We start from the raw sequence: 10,833 nt of genomic DNA on the forward strand, positions 1-10,833 counted from the left end.
AGACTGAAACACCAACACTGAAAAATAGTTTGCTTTATACTTTCTATCCAAACCAGTGCATCTTCTGATCCTAAAGATTGGCAGAGACTTACCTGAAGAGAAAATTAAAAATTCATTTCTTACACAGCTAGTGCTTTTTGCGTTTCTGTTAATCAGTCCAAATTTCCATTTCAGGCACTAAGTCTCTGGCTAATTTTGTATTTCAATTGAAAACACATCTCTTAAAAACTTTTTAATTAGCACTTCTTTCAAGTTGTATAATTGTTAATTAGTTGCTCACTGTTAATTTTAAGTTTGCTGGCATAGTGCTTTGAGACTTTATAAATAGTCCTCTGCATATTGGTTTGTATTGTTGTAATGTGACAAATCTAGCAGACCAGACACACGCATCAGGGCAGGGAGTGGCATACTTCTGAAATCAATTTCACTAATAAATCCTACAGATTAGAAACTGAAACCAGTATGAACTCAGTAAACATAATTATATTTTATTAATAGCAAATAATCTAGATTAATTTACTGTGGTGGCCTGACCTTGGCTGGCTGCCAGGTGCCCACCAAGCCTCTCTGTCACTCCCCTTCCTCAACTGGACAGGGGAGAGAAAATATAACGAAAGGCTCGTGGTCGAGATAAGGAGAGGGAGAGATCACTCACCAATTACTGTCACGGGCAAAACAGACTTGACTTGGGGAAATTAGTTTAATTTTTTGCCAATCAAATCAGAGTAGGATAATGAGAAAGAAAACCAAATCTTAAAACACCTTCCCCCTCCACCCCTCCCTTCTTCCCAGGCTCAGCTTCACTCCCGATTTCTCTACCTCTTCCACCCCGAGTGGCACAGGGGAACAGGGAATGGGGGTTGGGGTCAGTTCATCACACGTTGTTTCTGCCGCTCCTTCCTCCTCAGGGGCAGGACTCCTCACACTCTTCCCCTGCTCCAGCGTGGGTCCCTTCCACGGGCTGCAGTCCTTCAGGCACAGCCTGCTCCAGTGTGGGTCCCCCATGGGGTCACAAGTCCTGCCAGCAAACCTGCTCCAGCCTGGGCTCCTCTCTCCATGGGGCCGCAGGTCCTGCCAGGAGCCTGCTCCAGTGTGGGCTTCCCACGGGGTCACAGCCTCCTTCGGGCATCCCCCTGCTCCGGCGTGGGGTCCTCCCTGGGCTGCAGGTGGAGATCTGCTCCCCCGTGGACCTCCCTGGGCTGCAGGGGGACAGCCTGCCTCACCGGGGTCTTCCCCAGGGGCTGCAGGGGAACCTCTGCTCCGGCGCCTGGAGCATCTCCTCCCCCTCCTTCTGCACTGACCTGGGGGTCTGCGGGGTTCTTTCACATATTCTCACTCCTCTCTCCCAGCTGCTGTTGTGCAGCAGTTTTTACCCCTTCTTAAATATGCTTATCATGGAGGCTCTACCAATGCCACTGTTTGGCTCAGCCTTGGCCAGAAGCGGGTCCATCTTGGAGCCATCTGGAACTTGCTGTGTCGGACATGGAGGAAGCTTCTGGCATCTGCTCACAGAAGCTACCCCTGTAGCCCCACCACTACCAAAACCTTTCCATGTAAACCCAATACATTTATTCAAATTATTACAATTTATATTAAAACACTGTGGTGGTAGTGGTCACATGTCTAAATCAGGATTGGGTTGAACAGCACCAACATCTTTTCAAATACAGGGAAGAATGGCCTTCTGGAAGGGACTCCGAACATAAAGAAGCAGAAACAAGTGACAAATTAGATGCAGTACAATAGTTCACAAACATAGCGGGACCTTCTACTTATCATTAAGAAAGAGTGCATCATTAAGAAACCCATGCATCTGAAGTACAGCATGGCAGTTCTTGTATAGATTTTTAGACGCTTTTCCCCTAGAAAGGAGAAAAGCTGGTAATTTTTGCTGGAGGATCTGAATGACAGGCAATAAAGGCTGGGGATTGGGGTACTGAAAGTGGGAAGTTGATATAAAATACATTATTGGACCAGCCAGGAACACCAACATAATGCAATCAACTAAAAAGGGCAGAAAAAAAAAGACAACTAAACTAAAAAGGTAAACTAAAAAGAAGAGATAGCAGAATATCCATGCTGGAAGACTAACACAACTCTCAACTGCATGCAAAAAATGTGATTTATTAGTATATATTTAAATAACACATTAGATGTTACCTCCAATTTTTTGACATAACTTTTCAGGATATCTCAGTGATGAAAAGCTGATTATTTTTTTTTTAATGCCATACAGAATTCAGTGTAAGTGGAAGAGATGTAGGTTTTGCGGCTTTTACAGATTCTTAGAGCAATCTGTGTGAAAACATGAATTCACACACATGCACACTCAACACTTCTGAGTATCAGTATTTAAACTGCGTATGTTGCCAGCAGCTGTAACTTTTCAAACTGTAAATATCAAACAAATGGAAGACACTCTCCTAGACATCACTGAATGTAAGTACAAATGAATGTGCATAAAAAATGCAAAATAAAGTTTATATAGCTTAGATGGTGACACAAGCAGTTAACAGCATAGTTTACCATTCCTGCCATTTTAAATGTTAATATTGTCACTGACACTGCAGACTGCATTGCCTGCTGCTGCTAACATGAGAATATTTTAGCTGCCCTCAGACTTTATAAATTTAATTGACTATCCTTAACTTCTCCCAACAGAAAAGCCTTTCAAAAAGTTTTTAAGTACTGTAGAGGACTGGTGGCTGGAATACCGTCCCTACTGTCTTTGTCGGCTAGATAAGTAAAAGACTTGCTGTTCCAAAATTAACATTTTCATAAGCACTTCAAATATCAACACTTAAATACACAGAGATGAATGTGCTAAATTTATCAAAGTATAACACACTACCAAGTGTATGTATATTACTCCCTCTACTGGATCAAATCTGTATAGTTATTATCCATACTGCAATTGCTGGCCTACAAAGCACACACATGCATTTTTTGTCTCAAAACTCTGATCTTTATACCATTTATGGTCAGTTTAGCTACACGAAATTTCTGACTACATGATGTATTCATTTGCATAACCCAGGGCTAAAGGATCCCAGCTTTGGAAACAAATTTTGAATGCCAAAGATGAAGGCACATGTCTAACCAGTGTGTAACACTGTATAAATATGGCAAATGAACCTATCTTTCTTAAAAGCAGAGTTTTGCCTCACATCTCACAGCATGTCATCCTTTCTCCACCTTGCACAACTAGCCTTCCTGGCAGGTAGACAGCACTATTTTCCTCTCCCTTCCCTGCCTCTTCCCAGGTGTCTCACCTGCTCGCAGGTGGCAGCATCCAAAATGCCACCCTGCTTTATCATGCACTAGCTCATGCTTTAGGTAGGACCTGCGCGGACATGTGAAAAGGACCTTATTCCTGAGGCCTAAGTAGAAAATAATATATTTTTAAACTCTTTGGTTAAGCAAAACAACAGTACTGTCTCCCATGGGACAAGTCCTACTGTAACTCATATAATTGACTCTTAAGTCCTGAAGACGTCTAACAACGATATATATAGTGACTATTCTACTATAAAATTTACGTAAACCCTTTTGGTATTTAATACGATCTTTGGGGTTATATTAATAGAAATGCATTACCTCAAGATGACTGTACTATTACAAAAATAAACCCTAAAATATCTTGACAGCATTCCCCTCAAAAAGGTTAGACTGTAACTCCAGAATGCCATCATCTTAATTTCAAAATATCATTACCAAGAATATTATTTGCTTCACAGTAAAGAGGATATCACTAATTATACATTAAATGAAGGAGAAAATTTTAAGAGTTATGAGAACTGGAAATCTCTGAAACCCATACTATAAAGATGTTGCACTATAATCTGACTAACTCTCCCTGCTCCAGCCTTTGCTCTCCTGGATATCATCTTTATCTAATCTCTGTATCTCTAACTTCTGGTTCTTGCAGCAACCTTTTTTGTGCTCACCACATACTTATCTGCATGACTAATGAGATCAGAAAAAAAAAAGCAGCACTTTCAACATGCTGTAAAAACTCCGCCAGGTGGCACCTAAAGACAACATGACCCACTACTTCAGCATTAGTATGGCACACTTTTTTTGCTGTAAGGGTTAAAAAAAGGAACCTTCAGGTTCATGATTTTAGCATCTAGCATATAAAACCATGTATTGCTGTGATTCACTAGTCCACATGTTTTAGGAAAATAGAAATGTTTATAAACTGTATATTTGACTGATACCAAATGATGAAAGAAAAATGCTAGAAAAAGTGTTACCAGCATCTGTGAAATTACAATGCTTGTATTATGCTCTCTCCTTCAAAAATTTTCCGCTTTGGTGAATGCAGGTACCACCTTCTTCTCAGCACGTTTTTTTTTCCCATTTTGCTCCTATCAGCTGAAAATCTCCATTCTCTGTGTTCCGAAAGAGTTATCTTTCTCTTTTCACTAAGATCAATCTCCAGAAACTTAGAATTGCTGCAACGGATCAGGGCCAAGGCCTGCTTTGACATCTCTTGGCATCCTGTCCCTGCTAGTTGTAATAAATGACCAAAACTTCACAATACACACGTGTTAACGAATATCCACATTTCACCTCTCTCAAATTAAGTACACGTATTGGCTTTAACTCTGAAAAATGGCATTCATAAACCTATCAAAATGTTTATCAATAGGCTATCCTTGTTTTCCATACGAGCATCCTTGAAACTGTAAGTTATAGGGCAGAAATCCTTGTGCATCACCTATATACCAAAACATTATTTAGAGTATATCTCCAGGACACTCTAGGAGAGTATGAAGCATGCCAATACCAAATAACAAATAATGGCTAGGACTGTTAATGCCACTTCAATAAAAATATATATGTCAGTCATAAGTGCTATTTCATAGAACAAATGCTTTTACTAAAGATCTAATCTTTTTCTATTTCTCAATTCTTTTGAAAGAATTCTTTTTAATTCTTTTTTCTCAATTCTTTTGAAAGCAGATGCTTTTCCTTATCACCCCCTATACAGGGAACACACTATACAAATTTAAGATTGGGCTTTAAAGTCATGAGAACCTTACTGTTTTTCTATTACCCCATCTCTTCCACCTACATACATACTTACGCATACCTTGATATACTTACATTTTGGCTTTCCCTACTGAATACTAAATAATAATATTTTACCTAATATATAATAGTTAAGAGGTGGGGAAGCAAGGGCGTGCTTGACAGTGCAACGGCAAGACAGTAGTTACTCTACTGTGATATGAAAGGCTTAGAGAAAAAAAAGTCCAAAGCCAGTTACTCAAAGTATTACTAATTAAAAAGTATGCCAATATTACCTCAATGACAAAGTGAATTGTACCAATAAAAAGGAAGCTAAATTAGAGCATAAACAGACTGAATCAGATTCAAACAAAATAGCAATGTGTCTGGTTTGTTTTGCATGTTCACAGATAACAGAAACTTATTTTAGGAAAGATAAGTGGAAGCACTGGGCCTTCTGCTGGTTTCAAAAGTAAAGCTCCCTGCAAATTCTTCATGTGCACTGTTTTGGTTTCAAAAGCGACCCACAAAGACCTAGTTAAGGAAGGGTTATTGATTTTTACTGTACGTTCCCAAATTATCACAGAAACACAAAAAAGAGACACTTGCAGGTGCTGTGTCCACCTAATGCTTGGACTTTCTTCTCACATTGTCACGTAGAATCAACTGTACTGGTGGTTCTTGCCTAATCTACAAAGAACCGGGGGTAAAAAAAAAAAATCTTATTATCAGACTTCACATCTGATCAGTGTTTATTTCAAATATGTGTGTTCCATTCACAAAATATGCAACCTGTACTGTTGTTACACCGGTACTGGAATTTTAATAATGTAAGCATATTGCATATAACGCAACCGCTTTTGACTCTAAGTCAGAGCACACTCCCTAAACAGTGCACATGAAATGAAAATACTGAATGACTCCTGCCACTATTTCTCTGCTCCTACCACTTTTCAGAGCACTGACTGACACTCTTGTGACAGCTAATGCCTGTAGATCTGCTAAATTTCAACAAAACATTCACATCAGTATTGGCTCACAGCACAGAGCACTACACCCAAGTACACAGAGGTACGCTTCTAGAAAAAGGTAATGCCAAACTTCTCATTTTATTCAAGGGAAAGCTTTAAAAATAGAATTTACTCCAGAGCACATAGCAATCCCTTAGGGGCCGTGTATTGTTGAAGTCTGCTCAAGCCTGCGTTAGCAATGCAGTGGGCTTTTCACCTCATTTTAAGTGAATTTACTGATTGTAACTAACCTCCACAGCCCCTGCAGTCATCAATCCTTTACCAACACCACTGGTACGGCACCTCTCTTATTAGGGTTGTCCAGAACACCTCAAATCAGCTTAAATCCATCCCACAAGTCCTCCTGCTGGAAGCCTGAGAGGGTCTTTTTAGCCTATTTTGAACTCCAGGGAAGTAATCGGCAACGCCCCCGCTAGCCGCCTACGGCTGGAGGGGGGTTGTCATGTTTAATGGAAACAGCTGAGGCTAAAAGAAATAGCAACCAGCCAGCCAATACTAATGACAGGTCTCAAATCAGGGAAGGTTTTCCAGGTTGGGGGGGGGAAGATCCCCCCCTCCAAAAAAACCCACCCTATAAACCTGAACATCAGATATGCTGAGCATTACCTGCCTGTGAGCAAGATGAAATTTTCCCTAATCTCCCCGCCAACATCCTTCATCCTCACTACCCGGCTCCCTTATTTCACCCGTAGCCCGAGAATAAACCGCTAAAAGATGATTTTTAGGACAACGCCTTCCTCGCTGCTTCTAACAAAAGCTACTTCCCGAGCCTAACACACCCCTGAAACAGCCCGTCCCCCGCCCAGAAGTAAAACTGCCGGGTGAAACACCTGCCCTCTCACGGGAGAACTCAGCGGTGCTGCCGACGCCGGCCGGAGACCGCGCTCTAGCCTGGGCCTGCTCGACGCCGGGAGATTCAAAATTCATCCGCCGTCCCCGGGCCCGCCCAGGGGAGGCGGCTGCCCGGCTGCAGCCCCGGGGCGAGGTGGGAGACCCGCGGGAGAAGGCGGGGAAGGCGAGGGTCCGGCCTCCGCCCGCCGCCGGCGCTGGGAGCGGGCCCGCGACGCCCGGCATGGAGGGGCCCCGAGCCCGGCGCAGCCGACTCGAGGCCGGCCCGTCTCCAGGACGACCGCCGTTGGCGGCCGCCGGGCGACGCCATGACCGAGCAGCGCCCGCCGCGGCCGCTCTACTTCCCCCGCTTCCACGACCGCTCCGAGCCCGGCCCGCCCGCGCCCGACGGCGGCGGCCCCGGGACCCCCTTCGCAGCCACGGGGGGGGCCGCGGCAGCCCCCGCCGGCTGCCGCCGGGGCGCCCCGCTGGGCCGCGGGGCTGGCGCCCGTCGCCTACGAGCCGCTGCGCTTCTTCTGCCCGGCGGCGGCTGCCGAGGAGGGCGGCGCGGCGGCGCGGCGGCCCGGGGAGCAGCCGCAGCTGGAGGGCGAGATCTGCGAGCTGGGCATCCGCCTCAAGGAGCTGGAGCTGTCGGCGCTCGTCGGCGACGGCTTCGACGCCCAGCAGTGTGCGTCCCCCCCGGGGCAGGGCACAGGCCCGGCGCCGGCCGCGGCTCCCCTCGCTGCGGGGCCGTCGAGCAACCCCCTCCGCCTGCCCCGGCCGGTAGAGCAGGGCTCCGCCGGGCAGCGGCGTGGGGGCCCCCCCGCCACCTCCGAGCACAGGCCGGCCTCAAAGGCAGCAGGTTCTTCCGCAGATAACCCACCCCCCGAAACGCGATGGGCACGGGCAGCCTTGGGTATCCGCACCCCCAGCGCCATAAGCCAGCCAGGGCGGCACGGCAGCGCTCCTGCGGGGTTAGGTGTGAGGCTCCCCGGGGTTGGTGCCCCGCGCCTAATCGTTCCGGGCCGCAGGTGCCTGGGGGAGCACGTAGGGTGCGGGGGGCAAAGGGTGTCATCTACCCCCAGCACTGGTCATGGGCAGCCGGCTGAGGGCCCGGAGTAAAGGAGGCTCAAGAACTACAGCTGTGGTTACCTTTGCACACAGGAACAAAACCCCCACAGTCATTAAGTGTTAGCAAAAAAACAACTGAGACACCGCTGAAATCAGAGGGAGTTTGTACATGCAAAATGTATCCACTACTAATGAGATCTGCAGCTGTAAATCCGCATTGATGTAAAATAAAGGCGACAGATGACCGCAGATAGTTGGAGGCGTCAAAAAAAAAAAAACCAACCTGAAATAACTTTGGCGTTTTAATTTTAAAACCTGCTGGCCATGAAGGAAATACAGGAAATAAAATAGGTCAGCAGAGAGTGATTACTGAGAGTTCCAGTAGGGAGGCCAACAATTATTAAGGATATGATGCTCACCATTTCCTTCAAGGCCACAGGCTGCCAGTCAGGAAACTTTCAGGAGTGCAGAGGTTACAAGAACACAGAAAAAATGTCCATCAGATACACACATTCAAAGGAAGGGCCTAAAGAAATTGTGATAGGTGGTTTGCATACATTTACTTTTCAGAACAGGAAATTAATAGGTTTTTTTCCTTTGTTATAGCAATACAGACCTTTTTCCATTTTAATACCTATTATTTTCAATACATGTGAGAAACTTTAGTTTTCAGATATTTGCTAGACAAGAAATTGTAAGGAATATTACTAGTTTGCTTAACACGTTATTTGATTTTCTTAGAAGTACTGTCAAGTATTAATGACAAAATTAATGGCAAATTATGTTTCATTCCTGTTTAGATAAGCTTCTGAAGGCACTGAAAGAAGAAAAGATACAAGGCATGAAAGCAAGGCAGAAGCTGAAGAAATAACCACCAACAGGATGAGGATTATTTCAGCTGGATATTCTGTCTCTATATTACCATAGAGTATTTTAATGGATCTTCGATATTATTTTTCTACTTATTATATGCTATTCTTCTACCAAATTAAAAAATACAGTATATTTTCTTGTTGACTTTTTTGGTGTATTATTTGTCTAATACTAGTTACTGATAACACTACTATGTAGTATTTTAACATTTTTTTCTCCGATTACTATAGGCAAACAGGATGGATAATATTTTCTTCAAAAACACTAAGAAATTAACACTGCTGATGTCTGGATTCCTAGCAGTCCATTGATGATGTTCAAGATAGATGTAGCAGGGAAACACAGTAATTCCAATACAAAATACGGGAGTGGTTTTGTTTTACTTCTAAGCATGTTAAGTAAGTGCAACTGAGAGTAAATAGATATGGTCAGAAGTCCTATGCTTCTGAGCAAACTTTCGAAAACGACTTTCACTTCAGCATAAAAAAAACCTTTGTTACAAACAATCACAGTGTGTTCTTTTATTGTCTTCAGTGAAATCACAGAAGTTATGGCTTGAGTTAGTTTTTAACAGAACAGTTGTATGACATTGACTTTCAACTAACATTTTACTATTATTTTAGGACTAATAGCACTTAGGCTAAAGCCTGTGGCAGTTTTTGGAGTGACAACATCTGTATGTTTGAAACGCATGTCCTTTCCTGAGAAAAAATAGACAGAGGCAGCGATGACAGATTGAAGATCTGGAGAACATCTGCCATTAAAAAAGTAATGCCATATATAGCATCGAGAATAACCTAACAAAGTAGTAAAGAAGCTCATCAGACTGAGAAAAAGACACCAATTACGTTTTCCTGTTCTAATTCAAGAGCAGTAGGTGGCAGCATGAAATAATAAAGTTACCAACCCTGAAGCTATCATATTTTGGCAAGCAGCTTTTTTTTTAGAGAGAGTAATATTTTAATTTTTTTTTTTTTTTAAACTGTGGTCAAGTTGCTCGACTGTGAAGCATTTTAACACAATACGGTATCAAAATTTTATCTCCTATCACTGCTTATTACCGCATTTACTATCTTAATCTTTCCAGCCAGATGCTGATCTACCCTACACAGAGTCTATATTAAAAAAATATCTAGCTGATAACTCCCATTTGTCAATCAGCAAACTATAATAACCACATTTTATCAGAGCAGCTGGGAGATCTTAAACAGAATCTTACCATCCGCAACTGCCACTGTCAGCCGGGCGTCTCCACCAATACGGCGATTCACGGTTTCATCTGCTAATCAATATGCTTTTTAACGAAACAAAGCCTGAGCAGGGCTGGGTGGCGGGCGGTAAGGCCAGGTTTTGTCCAACGCTCCAGCGTGCCTCAGGCAGGGCGAGGTGAGGGACCAGGGCCCGAGCCCGGGCGGGAAGCCCGGGGTCAGCGCTGGCGACGGGACTACCCGTGACGCAGACCCACGGAGGGTCTCACCGAGGCAGCCCTAAACCTAGAGGCCCCCTCGCAGGGACGCCTGCGACACGGCCCCGGCCAGAGCTGAAATGGGGCTCCCGGGCCTCTGGGGCAGAGAGGAGGCGGTGGAGGGCCCGGAGGAGGCCGGTCGGGGCCCCTGCGGCCTCCTGGTGCGCCCGGGGCCCTGACGGCCGCCCGCCCGCCCGCCCGCCAGGTCAGGCGTACGCGGGTCAACAGGAGCTGCCGCCAGCTTCCCCCTTCGCGCTCCAAATCCACCGTTCCCTCCAATATAAACACCCTCCCTCTTCAGCTGGCTTAAATCCGCTCTTTAAGCCCACCTTGGCACCATTTAATTGCTGCTTAGCTCTTTAGAGGCTAATTAATGACATCGTGCTTCTGGCTAAACAGTTCTGTTTCACTAGTTGGCATCTTTTAAGCTATTTTACTCCAGACAGCACACCACAAGTAACTTCCAAAGTGGGCTTTGGTATTTTTACACCTGGTCGGGAAATGCTCACGTAACCACCGATGATTTATATCTCTTTCCAACCACCTCTT

General features: G+C 44.8%; 1 protein-coding gene across 1 annotated transcript; it reads left to right on the top strand.

Moving 5' to 3' along the window:
* The first annotated feature begins 7,051 nt into the window (after nucleotides 1-7,051).
* Nucleotides 7,052-9,027, top strand: C16H11orf91 (chromosome 16 C11orf91 homolog). Its single transcript, XM_030039216.2, is given in 3 exon segments — nucleotides 7,052-7,318; nucleotides 7,320-7,563; nucleotides 8,747-9,027. Coding segments are annotated over 3 exon segments (429 nt in total). The 5' UTR covers nucleotides 7,052-7,204; the 3' UTR covers nucleotides 8,818-9,027.
* Nucleotides 9,028-10,833: the final 1,806 nt, after the last annotated feature.

Source organism: Aquila chrysaetos, chromosome 16 (genome assembly GCF_900496995.4).
Source record: "Aquila chrysaetos chrysaetos chromosome 16, bAquChr1.4, whole genome shotgun sequence".
Classification (NCBI taxonomy): domain Eukaryota; kingdom Metazoa; phylum Chordata; class Aves; order Accipitriformes; family Accipitridae; genus Aquila; species Aquila chrysaetos.